The sequence below is a fragment of the Crocodylus siamensis genome, chromosome 1 (assembly GCF_052110815.1).
Source record: "Crocodylus siamensis isolate JL-2025a chromosome 1, ASM5211081v1, whole genome shotgun sequence".
Classification (NCBI taxonomy): domain Eukaryota; kingdom Metazoa; phylum Chordata; order Crocodylia; family Crocodylidae; genus Crocodylus; species Crocodylus siamensis.
The window spans coordinates 246,992,971-247,018,718 of record NC_143395.1 but is presented as its reverse complement, the minus strand read 5'-3'; the positions used below and the strand labels follow the sequence as shown (position 1 = coordinate 247,018,718).

General features: G+C 42.0%; 1 protein-coding gene across 3 annotated transcripts in view; it reads right to left on the bottom strand.

Annotated features, from left to right (window-relative positions):
* Positions 1 to 3,658: 3,658 nt before the first annotated feature.
* CHODL (chondrolectin) overlaps positions 3,659 to 25,748 on the bottom strand; it is a 47,854-nt gene continuing 25,764 nt past the window's right edge. Inside the window, exons 2-8 of one of the 3 annotated variants that reach the window (XM_090060196.1) lie at positions 20,675 to 20,987; positions 18,259 to 18,416; positions 14,079 to 14,126; positions 12,662 to 12,745; positions 8,559 to 8,661; positions 5,204 to 5,282; positions 3,737 to 3,875 (exon numbers count right to left, since the gene is read on the bottom strand). In XM_090060196.1, coding sequence (XP_089916322.1) covers positions 3,873 to 3,875; positions 5,204 to 5,282; positions 8,559 to 8,661; positions 12,662 to 12,745; positions 14,079 to 14,126; positions 18,259 to 18,416; positions 20,675 to 20,987 — 788 coding nt within the window. In that variant the 3' untranslated portion in view covers positions 3,737 to 3,872. The other 2 variants (XM_090060189.1, XM_090060205.1) reach the window with 2 other exon arrangements.

The following is a 25,748-nucleotide window of genomic DNA, read 5'->3' as shown; positions in this document are numbered from 1 at the left end:
TGCTAGGTTATTGTGTGTTATGGGTTTAATATTTTCCTTTTCTATTAAAGCAACAGAGGCAAATTTATCTTTGAACTTCAAAAAACAAAACAAAACAAAAAAACAGGTGACCATCCACCCTGAATTCCAATTCTAATTAAAAGTAAAAATATTTTTTGTAGAACAAAAATCAGTAATGTTAAATCAAGAACAATGAGATGGAACAGACATTTGTGGCAATAGAAATGTATAAAAGAAAAGCGCTTAAAGTTAAAACATCAACCCTGATTACGCATCAGCATAGCATATTAAGGGGAAATATTTTTATTGTTTATATAAGCCAGACCCTCGTGCTGGGTGTTATCTGTGTGTTGATTGCATATCTAGATATGGGCTTGAACCTGTGTTATTTAATTTCATTAGTAGAATCTGAATCCACCCATTTTGGTGCCCAAAAGCATCTGGCAGAAGGGTTACATTGCTATTGAGATTGTGACGGGCTAGCCAGTGGCAGCTTGGCCCAGAGGTTTTGAAAAGTTCAAAAATGATTGGGGCGGGGGGGTGGATTTCGTTTTCCCCACCAATAAGACCTAGAAAAGGAGAAGGCTTACCCCCTATCACCCAGAGGTCATGTAGGGAAACCAAACATAGGAGCAGACTCACCTCTCATGTCACCTGATTGGTCCTGCCAGTTATCTGGAGGGGGATAAAAGGGGCAGCACATTTGACCCCAGGAGAGGAGAGATCACTGAGGGACAAAGAAGGGGGGCCTGAAGAGCTGATGAGCTGACCAGTGGGATGCGGAGCGCTTGCCCCAGAAGAGCCCTAAAGCTGGTGCAGGGTCCAAACTGCAGGCGGTGGCTCAGCTCAGCGGCAGCAGTGTATGGAGTGGTATGTGTGGCAGATCCCCTGCTGGGACAAAAGCCCCAAACTGCAGGTAGAGGCTTGGGCATCTGACCCCCAGCAGGCAAGCCAGGAGCTCAGCATGCAAGGCAGCAGGGCACCCCCTCCCTGCTCTGGGATTCTGGTAGGAGCAGCAGAGGGCAGCTCTCCTTGGCACACAGGGCAGCATGCAGGGAATCCCCAGGCTCAGCATGCAGGGCAGTGTGCGGGGACTCTGGCTGCAGGGACATGGCCACCATCTTCCCTTCCCCGGCACCAGTGTACAGGTCAGTACATGGAGGATCCTGGGCCTGCGGTAGGCAGCCTGGCCCCCAAACTCCCCAAGCAGAAGGCAGGGGCTCTCTGGTGTGAAAGCGCCCACCCTGAACTGTGGGTAGCAGCTTGTGTTTCAGCTTTCCCTTCCCTGGTGTGAGGCTGGGCACCTGGTTTGGCATGCAGACAGCATGCAGAGGATCCTGGAGGGACTTAGAGCCTGGAGCTACAGGCAGTAGCCTAGGCATTGACAGCTCAGTGGTAGAGTTTCTGTTTGGCCTGTAGGAGCCTGGGTTTGATCCCTAGCCAAGGCACTGGAGGCATGAGTTCCTGGGAAAATGAAATCCTCAGTGGGTAGAAGGGGTTCCTTACCTCTTTCTCCCCCTCACACACCTCAATTTTTGTGAAACTTGTGCCTTATATGTTGTGAACCCCTGGAGTCTAAACCTTGTTGTTGATTTGCCTCTGTTAGATGTATGTGTGCCTTACCTTTACTGAATCCCTTCTTGTTCTCCCCCACCCACTGTCCCATCTTCCCACCCAATCTATATGTCATATCTTAACCTGGTTCTTTCCCTATTAAACCCGTATATGGTTAAATTCCCACTGGTCTTGGCTCTACTCTATAGGGGATAGAAGGGGAGTGCCTATCCCTCCAACAACATACTAGCACTCACTAAATCCCTTCAATTGGAGAGGGGGTACCTTGTCTGAGTACCACCCAGGTTACAAGATTAATTGATTGAATTTACTTAAAATATTTAAATATCTTAAACATCTTCATCAGTGACTTGGATGAGGGGATAAAAAGCACCCTGGTCAAATTTGCTGATGACACTAAGATGTGGGGGGATGTGGGTACACTAGAAGGGAGGAATAGGCTGCAGTCAGACCTAGACAGGCTACAGGGGTGGGCAGATGAGAACAGGATAGGATTCAATACTGACAAGCACAAGGTGATCCCCTGGGGAAGAAGAACCAGCACCATACCTACAGGCTGGGGAACACCCTTCTCGTCAGTACAGAGGCAGAAAAGGATCTTGGAGTCATCACTGATGCCAAGATGAACATGGGCTGGCAGTGTGGGGGATGCAGGCAGGAAGGCCAACCTCACCTTGTCATGCATACACAAATGCATCTCAAGCAGGTCCAAGGAGGTGATCCTCCCCCTCTATGCAGCACTGGTCAGGCCACAGCTGGAGTACTGCGTCCAGTTCTGGGCGCCACACTTCAAGAGGGATGTGGACAACGTGGAGAGGGTCACTCACATGAACAGAGGGCAGCAGGGCAGGCCCTACGAGGAGAGGTTATGGGACCTGAACCTGTTCAGCCTCCACAAGAGAAGGCTGAGGGGGGATCTAGTGACCTGCTACAAACTGGTCAGAGGGGACCAGCAGGCATTGGGGGAATCCCTGTTCCCCTGAGCACTACCAGGAGTGACTAGGAATAATGGTCACAAGCTGGCAGAGGACAGATTCAGGCTAGATATCGGGAGGCGCTACTTCACGGTCAAGGTGGCTAGGATCTGGAACCAACTTCCAAGAGAAGTGGCGCTGGCTCCTACCCTAAAGGTCTTTAAGACAAGGCTAGATGTACACCTTGCCGGGGTCATTTGACCCCACTACTCTTTCCTGCCATGGCAGGGGGTCAGACTTGATGATCTGCTCAGGTCTCTTCTGACCCTACATACAAACTATGAAACTATGTGTTTTGATTCTAAAGTTCATCATTGCTAGCAAAAGTGATTAATTACAATCTTTAGAATCTTTTGATTGCCACTTTAAGCAGAGTTTTAAATAAAAGATTCATTGACATCTTAGGGGAAGGAGGTAATGCTTTATACAGTATTAAATTTATTATTTTCTTTCGTTTCAAAAGATATAAAAATAGGCATAGTTAAAGTATTGCAAATAAAGTCTGGATTTAAATTGCATCTAATTATAGCACTGGCAGAATGCTATATGCCAGTCTTGGAAAAACAAGGTATACAGATATTATTATTTGTAGACAAAGTGACCATGCAGCATCAAGTGATTTGTATGCAGCATTAAATGATTTTCCTGAATTTTGCTACTGTAAATCAGTGTTACAGCATTGATAAGTGTGTGCTGATGTGTAGGACATATAGGATAAAAATAAAGTCTGTGCCTACAGAAGCAAGAACTTGTTTTAAAAACTGCAAATAAATAAACAATTCATTTTTTATCAAATGTTTATGCAAAGATAAATAATTTTGATACACTAAATTTGTCCATTCAGTTTACAGTAATGAGCTAAGATACAATGTATGAAGGACTAAACTAAAAATGTGGTTAACTACAAACAAATCTTTAAAACTGACACATACTGTAGCGATTTCCCCATATAAACTTAAATTGCATTGTTCATTTCATCATTCACTTGTAGCTGAGTTACTCCTCTTAGCAAAATAAACACATACTCTTTCTTTATTTAGCATGGCATGTTGTCTTACTGAATTAATAAACAAACATTACATATAAAAATGATCTGAAGAGTTGCCTCAAGGGGGAGCTTACAGTTCATCTTGCTGATCCTTTGCATTTCAAGCCATTCCAAGCTAATGTTCTGAGATGACACTGCAATAGAGCTTGACTGTAAAATGTTAGTTTTTGCTTCATTTTCAGTCATTAAATCTTTATACCTCCATGCTACTGTCCTTCCTGGTGTTCTTTGAAATCCATAGTGTGGACTGGTTTGGACTGGTTTTTGTTCTTCCTTTACTGAAAAATAAAAATGTAAACTATTTTCAGCAAATATGATCCTTCCATGGCCCAAATCCAGGATGTAGTAGGGTATGGGGCTTTCAGACATACACCTATCCATTAATTCAGATCGTCTTTGTTGCTGATGGAGTGTAGTGAGGAACGACTGTAACAGAAAAGTCCTTATTAGGGCTGGTATAACATTTTCTATCAAAACTGTTTTTTCATGGATAGTTGTATTTTTGACAATACAAAGTTATTTAAAGGGGATTGCTCCTGAAGAATTTTTTTTCCATCAAGAAAATGGAGGCTCCAAACTAATACTTGGATTCTGTAATGTTACTGCATTGCCGCACGGGAACTGCAGTTTGGGTAAATCATGCTCCCATTTTCTTTTATGGACTGGACTTTCTTATATTCTGGTTAGGGATCTTCTAATGATTAGGGATTTCCAACATACATGGTAGCTATGCTACCCTTCCCTCACCCAACTAGTCAACGTTTTCTAACCAGGAATCAAAGCTCAGAGAGGAGGATGGGGGCAAACTACAGTCTCCTGTGCCACCATAGCAGCATTCCAGATTCAAAAGGTTTTGATTGTAACAATAAATAGTTTATTTTTTGTCATTTTCCCAATGTTTTTCTTTGAAATTGCCTGTGGAGGGGGATATATTTTTCTAACCAGCTCTGGCCCTAATGCCTAATGTTGTGTAAGTTAGAACTGTTAGTCTGCTTTATACTAACTTTGACTCACTTACCAATCTGTAAGTGAAAAGGAATCTAAGCTGACTTCTTATAAACCTTAAGATACCCAGAAGCACATGGAATTGGCACATATTTTGACTCCCTCCAGACTCTGTGAACTTACCTCTGAAGTCCTGCAAGGTAATGAAAAATGGGCCGATCCAGAGAACACTGAGCCATTTAAAAGACTGACAGATTTAAATGGTCTTTGGATCAAGCCCCAGATCTACCAAATGAGCCACTGGATCAAAGAAGAACTGTGTCTTGTAGAAGAACTGCATGTTGTTCATTATTGCCTTTTCCCAGTTCTACACTCATGAATCAGGCCCGTTTTCTGCATTTATGTCTGAAGTGCCTTGAGTGAACAATCATCTAACCAATATCAAAAAAAGATGTATGTCTTAAAACAAGACTAAGTACCAAGAATCAGATCCTCAGTGGTGGTAAGCACCATATCTTCAGTTATGCTATGGTGATTCTTACCAGCTGAAGTTCTGGCTCTGGAAAGATAGGCAAGTAAAATGGCAATAAATATTTTGAGGACATTGTGTTTTATTGTTTTTTTGACTGTGAAATACAATCATAGAAACTAAGAAATATACCAGGTTGGAATTTAAACTTTCTGCAAGACATTCAGATGATAATGGAGATGGGTCTTTGAAGCAGTTTCTCCTTGCTCCCCTGGAAGAAAGGAAAGGGAGAGCATCTAAGCATGAATGAGCTGACTGTTGCTACTAATTGCAGGGGATCTGCTTTGCTTCACTTCACTACCACCTTTTAACACACTAAGCTAGCCAAAACTGTGTGCAACTTCCTAGACTTTCCAAAGGGCTCTGCTTGCCCTTTGTCTGTAGCGTCACAACGAACTAACTTTACAGAGGAAAAATCCCCGTGTCATGAATACAGATTCGTTTACACTTATTTTTCACTTCTATTTCCAGTTCCTTGAGGTTTGCCCTTTCAGAATCTTGGAAAGTGAAAATTCCTTTTCATGGATGAATTACAAGACCCTGCCTTAGACCCACTGAAGTCAGTGTGACACTCTCCATTGACATCAATGAGCTTATGGATCCTGTTCTTGCTTTTTTGAATGGAATAGCTATAAATCACTGCTTTCAGTTCAGACTGCCCTTTGGTTGTTTGGGATTGTGAAAGCACCATCAGAGAACCATGTTAGGAAGCACTGGAATGAAGGATACCTTGACTGCTCACATGAGTATCCCTCCAAACAAATGTAATATAGCTGCCATACACGACACAGGCCAGCAAATGATCTTAAGTCAGCACATATATTCAAATGTACCCAGTGTCACACTAAGGCAGCTACCTCACATTCATTTCAGGGCACAGAAGGAACAGCCTAGTGAAGCTTGCATTGCTGCAGCTGTCCTTTGATCATATAAACATGCCCTTGGATTGCCTGCCCATGCTCATATTTTCTTTTTTTACGAAGTGCCTAAATATACTAAACACAAAGTGCCACAATACTTAACAGAAGTCTAGTATCCTATTGCTTCAGTCTCCTAATGCCTACTCAAAAATGCTGATAGAGCTGGTCAGAAATGTTTCTGTCATAACAGTGTGCCATCAGGAAACAGAGTTTTAGTTAGATCAATTAATTTTAGCAAAATGTATCAATTTTGAAAAAACCCCAACAAAAACAAATTTTCCCCAAATGAAAATCTTTTTGGAAAGTTTATAAAAACAGCTTATAAAAAATGCAAAACTTTATTTTAAAAATTATAGTTCCATTAATTGTTATTTTTTAATTTTTATAATACTTATAACATTTTTCATTATTTACTGATGTGTCAGTAGAAGTAAAAATGCATAGTTTAACATCTCATATCATGCATAATGGCAGGTAAAAATATACTTTTTGTTTTAAAAAGCGTGCAATTGTTATTTGGTATGCATTGAAACATTTGGTACATATTGAAACACATTGAAACTTTTTTCTGTATCAAAACATCCAGTTTCTATTTGAAACTACTAGTATGAAAAAGTTTGTCACTGCAATAAAAAATGGTACGTTATAATGTGCATCTCCTATGGACCCAGTACTGAGCTCTGGGACACAGTAATGATTCTGACCAAAAGCTAACCCTGGCAGTACCCTCACTAAAGAGCTATCAAGATCCATAGAAACCAGCCTGATATTACTTGTCAATCAAAATGCAGGAAATTCAGAGGAGTAATGTGCCTTAAATGACTTGGAGCGCTAAGGAGTTTTAGTTTGCTGGCCCTACAGCTGCGGAGTGAAGCACGGGGCTCCAGGCAGCTTGGTGGCTCTGCAGGAAGCCCTGCAGCAGCCAGAGAAGGCAGGCTCCACCCCAAAAAAAGTGACAAGCCTGACCTTCCCCCTGCCTGGAACTTGCCTGCATGCATGAGCTGCGCGGGGGCCCAGTGCTTCCCTCCACAGCTGCAGAGCCCCCCAGGACTGCCTGAGGTGGGTGCCTGGCGGGGGGGGGGGGGAGGACCACTGCTGCTGCGATGGAGGGAAGCACCAGGCCCCCCCCACAGCCCAAGGACTGCCCACCCACTGCCAGCTCTCCTTCCCCTCCCCACTGCCAGACAGGCAGGTAAGTCAGTATGTGCGTGACACGGGGTTTAAAGGGCCCTAAACTGAAGTGGTGTTTTTAAAAACCACTCCTTCAATTTAGGGCCCCTGTTTCATTTACACACACCAAGTACGCCACAGTAACCTGATACAATACAAACAAAACCCCACCCTAGGGGACTGCACATTTCTAGTGGTCACCTACCCATTCCACATTTGGATCATTAAGAAGAATCATCAAACAATTATAGCCTATACTCAAGAGAGATCAGACTTTCAGGGACATATTCTCAGGCTTTCCTCTCCCCCGCTGCTCCCTTTCTTCTTCCCCCTCCCCCCGCTCCCCATTCTCTTCCGCTCCCCACTCCTAGCTTTCAAACAATCCCCTAACCTTGCCCAACACATCAGAACAAGCTCCCTGTTGGTCAACAGACACAAAATGGGATGCAGCCTTGCCTTAATAATAAAGGCAAAACCTGTTTACAGACTTCCACTGCTACAACAATCAGCTCCCTGCACGATGAACCCATCAGAATCCAAGAATCCTATACATCCCTATCCCAAAATGCCAGACATCTCATCCAGTGTACCAAACTCCCTCATGGAAATGATGTGGGTGAAGCTAGATTGCAACTATGTACCAGAATGAAATATAACAGGAGAATAATTAAGGACAGAGACACACAAGCATGCAAGAGAACACTTTTCATAGAACAGCCACTCACTTTCTTAACCTCACTATTCTTGTGCTCAAAGGAAATTAAAAAAAAAAACACATTCAAAAGCTGGGCAAAAATTCATAAGCTGGCTACACAATAAGAACTAAACACTGAATGCAGATATTGACTTAATGGCTCACTATAATCTACGTTATTCCAGCAATTCTTTCTTCATACCACAGGTGATAACAATCCTCTTCTCTTTTGAACAGACTTGACCATTTACTAATCAAGCTATCTTTTCTTGTCTCCTAGCTACTCATGGGTATTACTCGTAGGAGTCCTTAAGCATGTTCCATGTCAGTGAAGTCCCCATCACTACTCCCTAAAGCACAACTACCACATAGATGGTCATAAGGAAGGTGAAAGGGCTGACTAAGTCAACATGCTGCAGTGGCAAGAAAGAAGTCTCCCACTTAGAAGCAGCAGAATTCACCATTGTAGTATATTTAAAGGATCTGCCAATCTATATTAGGACAGAGCATTCCCATAGCTGAAAAAACAATGGACATGACTATGTAGCTAACTGAGGTGTGTGCAAATTGCTTGGGTTTTATGGGATGACATGATTGCACATTTTGAGGGGGAAGAGGCAGGGATGTAAGTGTTCAATGGAAATAGCTTGCTAATGGAAACATGAATTCAACAGAAAATACTGTTTTATACCAGTGATTTTACCTTTTATGTAGCATCTGGAAACAGCAAGTCCCAAAAGCCACTAATATCAATAGCAGCAGTGGTATAGTTGGTATAACAACATAAATTAGATTTGGAATTAAACCTAAAAGGAAAAAAAATGTATTTAATTAATGCTTACTGTATTGAAATATGCTATCTCCTCACATTAAAAGAGTTGGGGTAAAAAAACCCCTACAAATAGCTCATCTCAATCAAAAGAATATGCACATATACATGGTCCAATCTTACACTCCTTTTACAGAAACACCTCTTACTAATTTTAAAGAAAGTTCAGAATGTACCATGAATATAAGAATAAGCCCCCCAATACTGTTTGAAAAATGTCAAAATATACTAATAATATAGTTGTCCTTGTGTATCAAGTCATAATGACTTCTAACTGCTTGTTTTGTGACCAAAAATAAAACTAGTTAACAGCAAGTTTCACTAACCACTTTGCTTACAATGAAGATAAAGTACATACTAACTGAACAGTATGGGTTAGATTGTCACATAAAGGCTAACCTGTAGCCTTCTGACTTCTTTCTCAGTCATGAAGGTTGTAAGAGCGCAAGTCTCTTTGGGTGCATACAAGCATTACATTTATAGTGGTTCAATCGTTTCTAGTCTGATAGAAACATTTGGTATACAAGCATTCACAACACAATCTGGTCTAAAAATTTCCGGTGCGGTGTAAAGATAGACCACATCCGATGAGGTCAAACTCTAGAATAATATGGGTTAAACATGTTTAATCAACATGTGTACTGACAGAAGTTCCATAACTGTCCTCTAGCATCCAGCCTGCATCACCCTACTCCACCCTCTCCTCCCCTCCAAAGACATGCTGTGACTTGGCCAGACTCAAGTGCCCACTCCCCAGACTGCATTCCCATGTTTCTTTTCTGCTTTTCTTGCTGCCCCATCCCCTCTAGGATCAGTGTGTGAGGGGAGCAAGGGTAATGTTCTTGGTCTGGGGAACAGGTTAGGAGCTCTTACCCCCAGAGGGGAGCAGCAGGTGCCAGTTTTTACATGCTGCACAGGGAGGAAAAGCTCCCTGTGGCAGGCTGTAGCAGATTGCAGGGCCAGAGGCTCCAGCCTAGCTGCAAGTGGTAAGGCTAACTGCAGGCTGCTCAGGAGGACTGGGCCAGCTAAGGGGGATAATTATTAGTCAGGTCACAGGAGGTAAAAGGTTCCAGCAGGACATGAGGGGGAGTGAAACCAGGGAGTCAGACAGAAAGTGAGCAAGAGTAACCTGGTCTGCCAGATCAAGGACTTTCAGGGCCTGAGAAGAGACCCAGGGGATGCAAGACTGGGAACATAGGTCACAACCTCAGAGGGAAGACTTCAGCAAGGAAGGAGCAGCAGTAAACCAGAGACACCTTCTCAGGGGCTGAAGAAGATTCAGCCCTGTGAGCTACCCCATAATGGACTGTGTTTAGGTTGGATGTTGAGAACTAACTGATATAGGAGGGTGCTTGTGTGACTGGTGTGCCCTGGGAATATGGACTGTATCGTGTTTGAGCTAGGAAAAGCCCTGAAACCTACTACACTCCCCACCCCCTGTCCCTCAGGGCTTGAGAGCCCTGATCTCCAGCAATGGCAGCAAGACTTCCCATGACAACAGCCCCAGCAGCTCCATGAGCAAAAAACCTCTGGCTGTGGTGGCAGGGGCACAACCTCAGGATTGTTAGGGGCAAAGCCGTCCTACCACAGCAAGAGTCCCAGCTGCAAAGACTGCAGTCTGACAGGCTGATAGCTGTGAGGAGGCAGGTGCGGTTCCTTGTGGCCACCAGCCATTCATCAGCCCTGACCTGTTATCTCCACATTTTCACTTCCAGGCAGACTATATAGCCTGCAAAGCACTGTAGGATGCATGCTCTGAGTCCCTGTAGTTTGTCTGTAGAGCAGGAAGCTAGCTAATGAACTCTTGCACAACCAAAAACTGGTAAGGTTTTCAACTTCTTTATCTAAATTGTTTTAACTTCTATTGGTTTATTTGAATGCTTGTATGCATCCTCAAGTGCCACACCTCTCCGGTCCCTTTCACAGCCTTTCTTGCACTATCACAGGTTAAGGTGTGTGGAGAGCAAGGACTACTTGCCTGACACTGCCTGCAAAGAAAGAAAGGGTGGTAATGCAGGAGTCTTCAATTCTTCCCCACTACTCATTGGTCAGAAAAGCTGATGGGTCCATCTCCTATGAGAAGTATTCTGAACAGATCCTATACTTCTGCAACATTTCTACTGTAGACCTATTTTATATTGGCATAGCTGTGCTTTGTATCAGTATAGCAAAACTACTTCCCAAAGTAGCAGAACTACCTCCCATGAGAAGCTCTGTTTACTGGTATAACTACATGTACAATCTGGCCGCTGCCAGCACAGCTGTCAGTTTGATCGCTTCTCGTAACTCTATTAACTTACATAGCTCTGTTGGCAGAAGAATACATTGTAGACTTGACCTAAGTCTGTTCACTGCAGAGATATAACAGAATACTGGAGTGCCCTGGGCAGCACACAGGGCAGTGTCAGCCTCTGGGCTGCCAGCACTGCAGCTGTTGCATTTTCTTGCTCTTGCTCAAGGCCAGGCCACATGTCATGGATTTTCCTCCTTCATTATGCTCCCCCATTATGCAAAACTGTGTTACTCCTTACTTAGATAGACTATAGTGTTACAGTCTCTCCCTAGTGCATTTGAACAAAATACTTCATAAGCGAGTCTTCCCTCTTTGCTATATGTGCATAGCAAGAAAGGTGAGGCCTTAAAAACCAAAATGCTTTTTACGATTTTAAAACAAAGGGGTATTTGGGTTCAGTAAGCAACTATGTTGAGTGTAATGTAGCAATTGTCCTTTACACCTGCATTAATATGCTACCATACACTTAGTGTAGTTATAAACTGACCTCTAGATAGCTACAAGCAGTCATCATTGCACTGCTTTGTGTAATGGGACTGGCTTTCAATTTGAGTTGAGAACTGGAATAATATTTTTCAATTCCTTGTTGTTTTTGTTAGCACACGCAATATAAGGACCTGTAGTTCTCTGAATTTAATGTGGATCTTAAATCTTAACGTGGATACTATGCTTTTCATGAATTAAGGGTTTTTTAAAGTATGTTTTCACTTAAAGAACAAATGTAACTATTTGTATTAATTATAACTTGACTTTCATATATTGTAGCACAAGTGCTAACAGGAGACTTTTTGCATGTTATGATTTTTAACAAGTAGCAACATAACTTTACTATTTCACTATAGAAGTCTCAGCGTATTTATTTATCTGAGGCTACTTCTAGATAATGTTGCTAATAGGAGCCATTTGTTTACATGTATGGATATGGGTGTACTGAAGCATCCTTATAATCCTTGCTTGTCTCTGATTTTTTTTTCAGTACTAGTTTTCTGCTACTCAAGCTTATTAGCATTTGTTTATATATTCCAAAAGAAGCACAGAAAGTGTAACATTTTAAAAGTAAAAAGTTGCTCTTAAATGACAACTACAAGGTTTTTCTGACCCATATAAAAGTTGCCTCTGAAATGGAATATGTGGTGGCCTTCACATCTAGGAAACTGGTTCAAATCCAATCATGGAGGACACTAACTGAAAGTTATTACCGTCTCTTCAGCTATCCAATTTTCTAATGGCCAAAATGCTGCAAGATGATCAGCTGTTCTTGTTAGATCTGAAGTGCCTTCAATGCCTACTGAAGTCAATGAGAAGTCAGAATCTTTCAAGAACTGATTGGAACCATGCAGAAAATTGGAGAATAAATTAAATGAGATTGGAAGATCTGCTTGCTGTATCCCCTATCTCAAAAACAAGCACTGGTACTTTGCTGGGCAGTCCTAGGTCCTGTTCACCCCCAAAAAATCTATTTGGATTGGGCCTGGGTCATGTGAAGTTTGCTGCATTAGTGGCCATTCTGCAGAAAACGGATCATTTAATTTCCCCCAAATTATCTAATCTGGCACCTTTCCTAAGCACAAATATGTTGTTATTAAAAGAGAATACACGTGCATTAGAACCTGTATGTCTAATTCTAACTTCCTGTGCCTGCTGATTAGTATTGTAGCTCAAACTTTAAAGCCATATAAATTACCTGTTTCAGTAACAACAACATGATAGTGATCTTCTGGTTTGCTTGCATCGGAAGGGCTTCCTGATGTCACTGGTGGAAAAACCTCTGAAAAAATGAGTTAAATGTTTTAGACAAACAGTAACGGTACAAAGTGGTGGTGTTCTATGAAACCCACATTTGTGGCACTTTTACAATAGTTCAGATTTGATAATGAATTGGTTTGGAGACAAAATAGATTGTTAGAAATGATTTGATTATGGTTTCTTACTGTAATATTGGGATTGCATCTGAAATACGAATTATAAGCAGCAGCATTTTTTTATTTATTTATATCAATACATTTGCAACTATACTTACAAATATTTCTCTCTTCAGAATTCTTTGTTCATGTCCCAGGGGTAACAAAACTCTGTTCATTTCATATATGCAACTTTCTGGAACTTGTAAAGAAACTTTAAGGGCCTTGCTGCACATTAATTTTAGGCAGCTCCTGGAGGTCTTAACCCCTGGATTGTCTGCACATTAACACCTGAAACTACTTTTAAGCACACTCTGATCTGCATTACCCAGTTAGTGCTCCATTAATATGAGGCAACTCCCCACAGATAAGCCACCGCAGTTACAGTCCTCCAGAATTCCAGGATGTCTCTCCCCTCCCCCGCCACAACCTGTTTTGTGTAAGCAAATTTTTCCGCCCCTCCCCCAGAACTCTACTGTGCAGGGGGGCACTTCTAGCACCAAGACAACTCCCCCTTCCCCATCCAAACAGCCTGCAGAACACCTGCCGACTAGCCAGACTGCAGGACATGGACAGGTCCAGAGTGGAATCTAAGGTGGGAGGGGAAGGCGGGAACAGAGTAGGGGACTGGATCAGGTCCCCATAAACTGGGGCCTCCTTCCCAAGGCAGGGGCAGTAGCTTTCTCAAAAGCACCATCCTTTACCACTTCCCACCTCCCGACCATCCTAGGATGCACAACCAGCACCTTACATACCTCAATACTAATCCCAATTTATTAAAACATGAAACCTTCTTTAATTTACTTTTTCTTTATTGATTTTTTTTTTAAACTGTTTTTATTTTATTCTTCAATGGCTTTCTCCATTTCACCACCCTTCCCCTACCCCCACTTTCTTTCCACCTCCCATTTTGTTACCACCTCTCAGCTTCATGTTCCTACCCTCTACCTTCCAACCCATCCCTTGCACCTCCACCTAGAGCAGTGATAGAAGCCTGTCCTGGCTTATCAGCCCCCTAGTGGCAAGTTACAGCTGTGCAGGTGGGGGGCAGTAAGAGAAGGTTATTTACATTAAGGTGCAACTGCTCTAAACTCAAGCTAGTGCTAACACACCAATCAACATTTGAGTAGCTCAAAGTGTAATGTGTAAGAATGCCCTAAGATTATACCTCTACCATTGCAAAATTTGAAAGTTTCTTACCATAATCTGGTTCTGCTCTGTCTCCTAATTCTTTCTCTAGGACATAATCTGTTAAATCAATAGTTTAATAATAAAAGAGAGAAAATGATCAAACAGATTTTTGGTATGGTTTTGTAGGTAGTACCATAGAATAGCATATACCCATGGTAATTAAAAAAACCCAAACAAACAAGTTATTGCAGACTCCTTCTATCTGATATCTATATTTGATAAGCACTCTTTTTTAGTGATCTTTGACTATTAAAGTTAGTATCACTCTACTTCTAGTTTTCTATTAAATGTAGATAGACAGTAGCATTGTAGCCTAGCCCTCAACCAAACTTTTTCTGGTGGAATTTGGCAGTTTACTGTATGGAATTGCAACATTAAACACTTTTTCTGATGCCAAAGATGGACATGGAAGTAGAATATGTATGGTTACCTGAACACCAATTTTATAACATAAGAATACAAATATAAAAACCAGATTGTACCATTACTTTGAAGTCATGAACAGTAACGGTAAAGACAGAGAGCAAGGAAGAAACAAAACCCAGCAGAACAGTAGTAATTGCTTCAGGTATTCCAAGAGAAGTTGGTTGCATTGGGCCATTGGTTAGGGAAAAGTACCAAAAAGCCACACACACAACTGGTACTTGGAGAAGCCTATTTTAGAGAATAGAAGATGGGGGATTCGTTTTTAATTTTATCTGAAAAATCAATCCTATATGAGCTAGTTTGGGAACTAAATGTTCATGCAAGTTCAATATGCTTCCATAGTGAACATAATTCAAACTCGGAGCTAGTGATGTGGCACTCAAGGGACAGAGTTTAGTAATTTGTGATGCAAAAACAAGTTAGAAAGTGGACAAAATAGTCAGTGAAAACACCTACTATAATCATAGAATCTGGCTGTATACAATTCCCTAAAGAAAGTAAGTACTCGATTCACTGCTGGCAAAAATGGATGCAGCTCCATTACAAGTAATTGAGTTGCTCCCACAGCTGCATGCATTTGGTTTCTAGAAAATGGGGTAGGCCTTATGCTCAGAATAAACAAATGATACGGAAAGAAGATGAAAAACAGTATAATTAGATGACAATGCCTAATTCAATATTTAGGGAATAAAAATACAAACTTTTGCATAGATGGAAACATTGTTTCTGCAAGTAACTGAAGTCATAGATTGCACTGCTTGTTGTTGCACTGCTTTTTCCAAGCAATTTGGCATAATTTTGACATCTAATATCTAAACACTAAACGCCACCCATATGTATAACTGTGTTATACCTTAATACATGACCAGTGTGAGAAGAAGTTTAATACATACTTCCCTACTGCCTAACTTTTGACAAACTGGTCCAAATATTTAGAATGACATGGTGCTGCAGAGTTGATGTCAAAAAAAGCTTTGCAAAATGGCCTGATAGATAGATATAGACCTATATATATATATATATAAAATTTAAAGGGTAATGCTTCCATTAGCTTTTGAGTTTTGGCAGGCAAATGCACATATATAATATGTTCGAGTAGTGTTGCATTCAACAAGCTAAACTACTCTGAAACCCAATACCACTTTGGCAGTAAACTATTAGCTTTTTCTGAAGTGGTGTTTACCTGTGAAGTTCTCTAATTTACCTTCCAAGGAAAAAAAAGTTGTAAATGAACTTTTTATGTTTTCAACCTAAAGAAGAGGTAAGTTATCTGGTGATTAAAGCAAAGGGCTAGGAATTAATAATCCTAGGTTCTACTCTGTCAGCTGCAGGTGAAGAGTTCACAGTTAATACTCTTTTAAAAAATTATTTTTGAGGATACACACTATGAATGAAGTGGGAACCATTTTGGTCAAACTTTTATTTTCTCAAGGCAAAACTTGGGTAAATGATGTTGCAACTAGAATAACTGTAAAAATTATTATGTATTCACATTTGTATAATGTTCTGTGGGAAATAATATTTAACAGACTTAAAACCATTGCAAAATGAATTGGCCAGCATTTTCAGGTGGAAGTTCACATGATTACTTTCAAGCCAAGCTAGTTCTGGCTGTCATTGATTTTGTGTGCCTTGCAAAAGTCACTTAGGGTACTATATTTAGTCAAATCCAAAACAAGAGGGTTTTTTTTTTTCCTCCCTTTTTTTTTCCCCCCCCTCCAAACAACATGGGAGAAGATTCAAGTGCCTTGGGGCTGGAGGCTGAACTCCAGCTTCATCCCTAGACTTGGAGCCAAAGCAGGAGCTGAGCCACCTCCGACTCTGGGCCAGAGTAGTTCGTGAAATGAAGGAGGAGGCCTGCATTTCGGGGACCGTGGGGGAGATTGTGGTGGGGTACAAGGGAGCATGCAGGGGAGACCTGCCTATGTAGTTCAAGGGAAGACCACACAGCTTGCCTCTCACTTAAGCCTTTGTCCCCTGCCCTCCACTTACCTCTTGCTTTGCTCCAACTCCAACCTGCAGAGGCCTAGAGTTGCCGCTGCTCCTTCTGTGTGGTCAAGTAGGGCTGAGGCCAGGACAAGGCCATTGCCACTGATGGGCCAAAGGGTGGGAAGTAGGTAGCAGTGGAGAGCATGGGGTGGGGACAGGAAGGAGAGGGAAGGCACAGGAGGCCAAGGAGTGAGGGGGATAGGCAGCAGGAATATGGCACAGGCATAGAGATAGAGCAAATGGCGGGGGCAGAGGGGAAAGCACAGAGGGGCAAATAGCAGGAGGAACAGGAACAGGTGGGGAAAGAAAGGGGCAGGGAGAGCAAAGGGCATGGGGCAGGAAAGGGGCAGGGATCTAGCCTCTCTCCCCCACCACTGCTTTCCCCTCCACAGCTGTGGGGGATGAATTTAAGATGATCTTCCACTAATTTATACAGGGAAAAATTACATTTACTAGTGAACTGCCTGTCAAGAATGATGGGGAGGTGCAGGGAGAGGCATGCCCCGCCATCCCCTCCATGCCCCTCCACCAGCACCTCACAGCTGGTCCCCTATGACAGCACCGCCTCCACCTCCCAGGGCTGGAGGGAATGGCAGGGACAGAGTGGTATGGCAAAACACCGTCATGACAGTGGGGATGGTGGGGACTGGTGAGCAGGATGATGCAGCGCTGCCCCCCCGCCCCCTCCATCCCCACTGTCATGGCAGTGCTCCACCATGCCAGTCCGTCCCTCCCATCTCCTCTGTCCCCCCTCTGCTGGGGATGGAAGGGATGGAACTGGTCCAAGGAGCAGGGATTGGGGGTGGGGGGGAGGTGCAAAGCCAGCAGCGCTGACCTCAGGGCGCCTCCCCCACCCCATCCCTGCTGTCACGGCGACACTCCGTGTGTGTCTGCACAGAGCATTCTGATTGGTTGTTTCAGTAATCATTGTGATTGGCTGCCGAAACAAACGGCGTGCTCTAAGAGTGTTATGGACAGACAGACACAGACAGATGGACTAAACCCTTATATATAAAAACTCTTTATGTATAAACTCTAATTTTTGGGGGTGTCACAGATTTGGATAAATATTGTATGTGTGCTTTTAGTTCTCCCATATATAAAGATGCCAATCTCACTTTCTGCCCATATATAAAGCAACTATTATTAAGTGGAGTTATGAACCTAATTGAGGCAAATGCTTGAGATTTGTGGATCAAAAGCACCATGTACAAAGAAAATGTGGCTATAAACAGAACCAAAGAACTGCAATTCTGTACTGTAATTCTTCAGCATAACTGCTAAGAGGATTGACTCTATTAACATCACTAAATTTATATCTAAATAGGTCAAATCTTAAAGCTTTTACACCAGCAAGTATTTTTATAAGGAATGTTTTTTGACCCAGTATTTCACTGCATTATTGCATTTTTACATCAGTATGTAAACTTAGGTACAGGAAAGTCAAGAGAACTAATCACATATTTAACAATTGATAAATCCCCATAACATTTAAGCAAAACAAAAGCTTTGGGACAATTATTTACTTAAACAACATTTCAGCTTACAAAAAATATGCAGTGGATGATCTTCTTAAGGCCATAACTCAGTTTCCAATATTAGTTACACAATTAAGATGGCTTTAGGGGCTCACATGCTAAATATGGCACTATATTAGCAAAGACTGAGTACAGAGCTATACAATGGCAGCAGGTCCTTCAATGGAGGAATGCCAAGACTGTCACTTTTCTGCTAACAAGCAGCACCTGTGAAATTTGGCTTCAGTTCTACCTACCTGGACCATACTTGCAGATATAATTGTGCTTCATGTTGCATCGGTCATCATTCCACTGATAAAGATAAAGCCCCCCCAGGCCAGGGTTGGCAGTTGGTTGATGATACATCACAACACAAGCTTCACTTCCACAGGAAGGCTCATCTGTGTACCAATTTCTAGAAGTGAATACAGATAACAATGTTCAAATCTTGCAGGTAAATGGCACAAGTAAATGGATATAGACAGAAGTAGCAATTGTATCAATATCAAACGATAGCAGTATAAGTTGTTATATTGGTATAACAACTAGTATACAATGTAACCATTACAACGTAATCGTTATGTTTGCATGGTTTTGTAGTGATCCTAGTTCTGTAGTGATACACGTGTAGTAAAATGGTTCCAAGTTTCATCCCATTTCATTCAGGATTAGTGTTACAGTGATTAAGATAGTCTTGTACTGTATTGTTACAGGTTAATGCAGATCTAATAGTTGCATCATAACAACTGATGCTGGCTCCCAAGTGGCAGCTCCTGCCCCGCTTTAACATAGTTATAAGATAAATTTGTCTATACTATCATTCATATGTATGGAGAAATGCCATCACCTAGTACAGGCTGCAAGTAACTTAAAAAAATCTTTGATCCCTGAACTGTAGGTCAAGGAACATTTGAGTAGAAGTGACCTCCCTCCACAATACTGCTTGCTTTCTCCACCCTTCTTCTCTTACCAAACATGGTATGGGTTATAAAGGGAGAGTCATTGTGAACAGTCTGCAATTACTTACTCTCCTGTTAATCTTCTGGTTTGGAAGGCCAGAATTTTTTTGCCACTTCCAACCCTAACCTTACTCTAATCTAGCTCCACAAGGGTGGAAACCTGTGGAGGCCTTACAAAAGAGTTTCTGTGAGACTCCACTGAAAATACAAACAGCCACAGAGGCAGTGCCTCATTCTTCTGTCACCAACTGGGCGGGGGCGGTCGTGGGGAGTCTTGCTTGATTTCCTGAATTTGTTTTATTGATACGTGTGCAGTCTCTATATATAGGTATCATCAGCCTTACTGTTTTTATATCTATATAAAATTGTGGTATTTGACATAAATGTAATATTAATATATCTTGATATTATAGCTAAAACTGTTTGTTTGTTTTTGTAAGGCAATGATTAACTTGAGTGGTCCTTACCTATTCACCCTTAGAAGAGGTAATCACTGAGAATTGACATTTGAAAGGGGTTTATTAATTCATCACCCCCTTCCCCGCCAGTACATGTGCTCTAAGGTACAGTAGCCAGATTATGACCAGAAATTTTAAAAGGACAAACTCGGGCATGAAGTAACACTGTGAAATAGGAAGAACACTTTTCAGTGAAGAAAGACATACTGTGTATTTGATTAGCAAGTCTCCATGTCTGAAAGGATGCACATATTCTCCTGGTTTTGAGACTAGGGAAATCTTGTAGTTGAAAAATATACACTTTTCAGGAGCAGGGAATTACTAGAGTAGAACCTCCTTACAACCCAATGGGTGATGTATGTGACTAGCCAGAGAGGAAAATGTACCTGCTTAAAGAGCATGGCTTTTCTTTAGTCTCCACAGGTACAGGGGAGGATGAAGTCCCTCAGCCCTGAGGCTAAGTAAAGAAGCTGACAGGAGAACTTGCAGGAGGCCCAGATAGAAAGGTCAGAGGCAGGGTCTCCTTCTTAACCTGTTAAAGCTGGTTAGGGTCTCTGGTTGGTTTTAAGGTTCAGGGTGAGAATGGGTTATTGTTCTAATGTTTTCTTTTGGCTGTTTATTCTCATATTTTTGTCTGTACCTCAACCATATGCTTACAAATTTATTTTGCTTTTTCCATGTTTTTCATAATAAATCTTTCTGTTATCTTCTTACCAACCACTTGTTGTCAGGGATGGTTGTGATTCCAGAATATTTAATCATACACTCCAAAAATAGCGATTTCCTTTTCCGTAGAATGGGCAAACCTGTATGACCAGACAAGGATATGATCCTGCTGGCTGGCAAAATGCCATCTTTAAGTGTTGGCAAGACACAAGTGAAACAGACAGGTAGGGCTGAGGCACCACAGGAAGGAGCTGGCCTCTGACACACTTCATTTGGTTCTCAGTGGCCAAGCAGCCAATGGCAAGGAAGGGATTGGGACAGAAGGACACTCCAAAGGTGTGAAAGCATTCCAGAACTGTCTCTCAAAGGCATACCTAGGCTGCATCTGGGGATGGAGTACATCACACCTTCCACAACTCCAAATCCAAATCTGTTAATGTAAGTTCATTTTGGCTGACACAATGCCTGAGACATGGTTTTTGGACAACATGTCTTTCTACTTCTGCTTAAAAATCATTCATCCCAGTGGGTACTTCACATTGCATTTCCCTCTATAATGCCTTCACAAGAGGCAAATAAAACAGACTTACCTGAATGGTGAAGTGCTTCCATCAGCCCATTGGTAGAGGTCAGGGCAAGCATTTGATGTAGCTTGCCCCTCTCCACTTCTCCACAGTCCAATCCAAAAATCACCATCAGAAATTCCAGAGCCTGACTTAGTGAGATTTTGTAATAAGTTTTCTATTAGTTTCTGTTCCACTTCACTTTCCAGGCTCAGAAGAGCTCCACCATCAATTTTGCAGGCTTGACGGGCCTCCTGAAAGCCCACTCGTCTAGACACATCCTGGAAATACGCTATCTTGTAACAGGGATTCTTGAAATCACCATAACACACCTTTTGACCTAAAAAATATATGTATATGATTGTTAAGAGAATACAACGCACATCATTTCTAACATACAATTCAGCATAATTGCAGTGACAAAGAAAATGAACATTTTTTCTTCTAGCCACTGAATAGAAGTAATCATTTGTACTGGGAGAGTTGATGTTTTAATACAGCAGGTCTCCTATCCATCTACTGGGGTAGTATGGCCCAGTCCTACAAACCCTTGGCAGATAAAACTGCCAACAAAGTCACTGAGTGGACCCACTAACACCTTTGCAGTTTTTTTTTTTTCTTCCTCTGCTTAAGGATTGTAAAATGGGAGGCTTTTCTTTTAAAGATGTTTCTAAAACCTATTTTATAGAAGGAGAGTTCTATTTCCATTAAGGTCAGAAACATAAACCCATTCCACTTTAACTTCAATGGAAACAGAATCAGGCTCTAAATTTTCATAAGCAAAAGGCAGATAAGTTTCTTGGTTTTGTTATCTAACACTGGATTGGATTTCCAAGGAACTGGAAATCCTGGTTCCAAACAGTCAGTATAATAAATGGAAACTACAGAGTAGCATACTCAGGTAAACATTCTGAAACTACTTTTAAACAAGTTTTCCCCCATTTAGAGTTGATAAACGGGGCACACATCAGCACAAACATATTAGTACATGCTATTTCATAATATTTTTCCATACACAAAGTTTAACTCTCTACTTTTGTTCTTTTTTGTTTTGTTTTGTTTTGTTCAACTATAAGTTCCCTGTGAAACAGAAAGCATCCAGTGGATTTTAATTCTCCTTTTCTGTACACTGCTGTCATTGCATTAAGTTTTACTTAACTCCCATAAACCTAAGTAAAGAATCGGGTCTAATACGATTCCTTTTGTTGCAGGTTGCAACTGTATACAGCATAATTGTTTCTGCCTGCTATTCCTCCCTCGCCCTCTCTACTTATGCTTCTGGGTACAGGAAGGTGAGTTCCCACACTGTTACCACTGTCCCAGCTGCTCCTGCCTTGCTCCAGCAAGGGCTGCAGGGAATGGCTGCACAGAGCTGGGCTAAGCCAGGGGCAGCAGCAGTGGTGAGTTTCCCCTTCCTGGACCTACACCCAAACTAGCAGGGAACACCCAGGGGGACTGAGCAGGGAAGGGAAACCCACCTGCTGCCAGCACTATACCCAGCTGAGCCTGGCTCCCTGTGCAGCAGTCCCAGCTGGAGCAGGCAGAAGTAGCTCTGGGATTCCCTCTGTCCCTAGGTTAGCTGGGGACAATAACAGTAGCAGACAGGTCTTCCCTTCCTGTGCTCAGAGGCCTAAGTAGAGAGAGTAAGGGGGAATGTGTCGAGGGGGAAGGTGCTGCTGAGCACAGAAAGGAAGGCAGGGGATGCCAAAAAGGGGGGATTCTTACTTGATTCAGGGTCTTTAAAAACTCCCTGGCTGCTGCTCCCATAGTGTGGCCTGAACTCCAAGGGACCCAGGGATCAGGGCTGCAGGGAGCTGTGAAAAGTGGGGTTTAACAGTGCCATTGCAATCCTTCCAGGTCTGGCCCTGTTTTTACCTATTTTCTTTTTAAGAAAAATCTAGAACATTATAAAATCCTACCATCAGACTATATCTTTAAACTGAATTTCAAATTTAGCTAATGTCAGAATTAAAGTTCATTTAATTAAGCCTTGTTTTGCATGTGCAGTATGATATTTTTTAACTGTGTAACTGTGTGCACTGCTTTTTACCAAGATTCTTGATTCATTCTGTGTCTGGGATGGGCTGGGGCACAGGGAATAATGCAGCTAGTCATTTGGTTTTTATCCCCGTTGTTCAATGATTGTTCCCTCCTCTAATGCAAAAACCCAATGAATTATGTAGGTCACGAGACTCCCTTTTATAATGAAAAGAAGTATAGGTTACCTAAATATCAAGCTCACCATCTACCTTCTATATAATTACTAAATTCGATTTAAAAGCATTTGTAGACTGATGGAAATTCTCTGCCTAGTAAATTAATCTTCCAATTTTCCAGTCAAATTTTAGGGATGTGTTCTCTTATTTGGGGTGCAAAACTCCTTCTTTCCTCAGTGCATGCATACAATCTACTTTTGAGGTCAGAAGACTCCTGAAGTTGCAATGATTGTGATTATACTAGGCTTCCATTGAAGCCCAGAAATAAATCTGTCTCATCAAGCTACAATAGCCAATATTGGCACATACACAAGATCTTGTTGGGACTGGGTTTTGGAGATGGGTCAACACAGAACATTCAACAGCAGCGGAAAAACATTCTGTAGAGGATATTATTGCTCCCGATGCTACCAACATTTTGTTGAGCCTGATGCTCAGTATCTAATACACCATCTGCTCCACACTGTTTACAGAATTGGTTACAGAATTCTCTGTGCAGAATTGCAAAGGTCTACCTTCTAGACTGAAAAGATTCTAAAGCCCGGTCTACTACACATGCAGTTGTAAAAAAATTATCCAAAAATTTGTGATTCATTAAATCTTTGTAGTTGCAGGTTAGATCACTCTTATATTTGTTTTAAACTTGTTTTGTATCACCTTAGCCAATACTAGTGTTCACCAGTTCAACTAAAATCAGTTTTTTAAACTGAATTAAGTAAAATCATGCCACCTCTTTATCTAGGAAGTTTCACCTAGTGCCATCCACAGTTGTAGCAAAAGGGATTTGCTCCTTTAAAATAAGTGATAGCTATTTCCAAAATATGGTTCCTATAACACACTGTACAGGAAACTGAACAGCTCTAGGTAGAATTTATTTGGGTCATGGCCCTATCCTAAGCAAGTGTGTGTGGGGGGGGGGGGGGGGAGACCAAGATAATGTTAAGATCTTCTGAAAAAGGTTTTGAAGACTTGTTTGTTCAAGCTAATTTAGTTCCTGGTGTTTAAATAGATAGCTGTTTTGAGGGTTTTCTTTTTCTTTTTTACTTCTGAAGCACAGTTTTATCTTATCTGCCTCAGCAGAAGTTGTTCAATGTGTTAATGGAAATCTGGAGTTGTGTATTAATGGCTGGTAAATCAGTTGACATTTTAATGCCCTTTTCTGAACACACTGAGATATCAGCTGCTTGAGGTTCATTTTTAACAGCTTTGTCTCCCTGCTACTTTATCAACTACAAAGCAGAAATTTTCTATCTGTGAAAAAGGGAAGAATGTACCACTACTGTATTGCAGATAAATGAGTAAGAAATGTTCATAGCAAGCTGTTCACATTTATTTCCTACCAAGACCTTTAAAACAGAAAACAACCCATAAATTCATTTATCAGACTTGAAATATAACTTGATTTTTTGCAGTCAAGTCTAATGGAAGGAATAGGGCTATTTTGCAGAGAATGTACTAATCAACAGGAGTAAGAGTAGCAGAATATTAAGGCACAATTATGACCTACATTATGTAAGTGATGCAAGAAGGCATAAGACATCTCTTCCTTCCATCACTGAGCACCTGGGCAGAAAAAGGGCTGGAGAAGGGTCTAATACTACTTAGGATACTAGGTTGGGATCCAACCAATGCATCATAAGAAATGCATGTTGAGTTTTTATTATTTCAAAATATCCTCAAACAAGCTGAGGGTACCACTAGGCAGCATATCTAGTGAGGAGGAGATGAATACAGTTCTTTTGGGAATGTGTTGCCACTGCCCAACCAGCTGTATGAGCCATTCTACTTTAGTTAGACAGTGGTTCAGACCACTTCAGTCTCACCAACCTATAACTATACACATCTAAAAGTAATTTCATAGACATTCAGGCTGGAACAGACCCTGGAGGATCATCGAGTCCAGCCCCCTGCCCAGGGGCAAGAAGTCAGCAGGAATCATAGGATCCCAGCAAGATAAACATCCAAAAGTGTCTTGAAAGTGTTCAAAGTAGGTGCTTGAACCACCTCTGGCAGCAGTCTATTCCAGCCCTTGGGGGCTCAGACAGTAAAGAAGTTCTTCCTTATGTCCAGCCTGAAATGGTTGCAAAGGAGCTTGTGACCATTCGATTTTTCTTCACCCCTTGGGGTGCTCTGGTGAACAGACGTTCCCTTCAGATTCTGGTGAAACACCCCTAATAAACTTATTAGGTGGCCATCAGATCGCCCCTCAGCCTGCGCTTTTTCCAGGCTAAAGAGCCCCACAGTTCTCAGCCTCTCATCATAAGGTCTGTTTTCCTAACTTCTGATCATGCGTGTGGTTCTCCTCTGGACTCTCTCAAGCTTCTCCACATCCTTTTTGAATTGTGGGGCCCAAAACTGGACGCAGTACTCCAGCTGCGGCCTCACCAAGGCCGAGTACAATGGGAGAATGACATCCTGGGATTTGCTTGAGAAGCATCTGTAGCTGCAAGTCACTGTTTTGCTCACTTTACTAGCTGCAGCATCACGTTGAAAGCTCATGTTCATCTTGTGGTCAATCATGACCCCCAAGTCCCTTTCATCTGTAGTGCTAGCCAGCATAGCACTGCCGAGCCTATAAACATGCTGCAGGTTTTTCCTCCCAAGGTGGAGAACCTTGCATTTTTTCGGTGTTGAATGCCATCAGGTTCTCATCCGCCCATTTGCTGAGCCTGTCCAGATCAGCCTAGATTGCCCTCCTGTCTTCAGGCGTGGATGCTTTGCCCCAGAGTTTGCTGTCAATGGTGAACTTGGCCAGTCCGCTTCTGACTCCAGTGTCCACATCATTAATGAAGTTGTTGAACAATATGGGTCCAAGGACAGAGCTGTGGGGGACCCCACTGGTCACAGTGCACCATAATGATTGACTTCCATCAACAACCACCCTC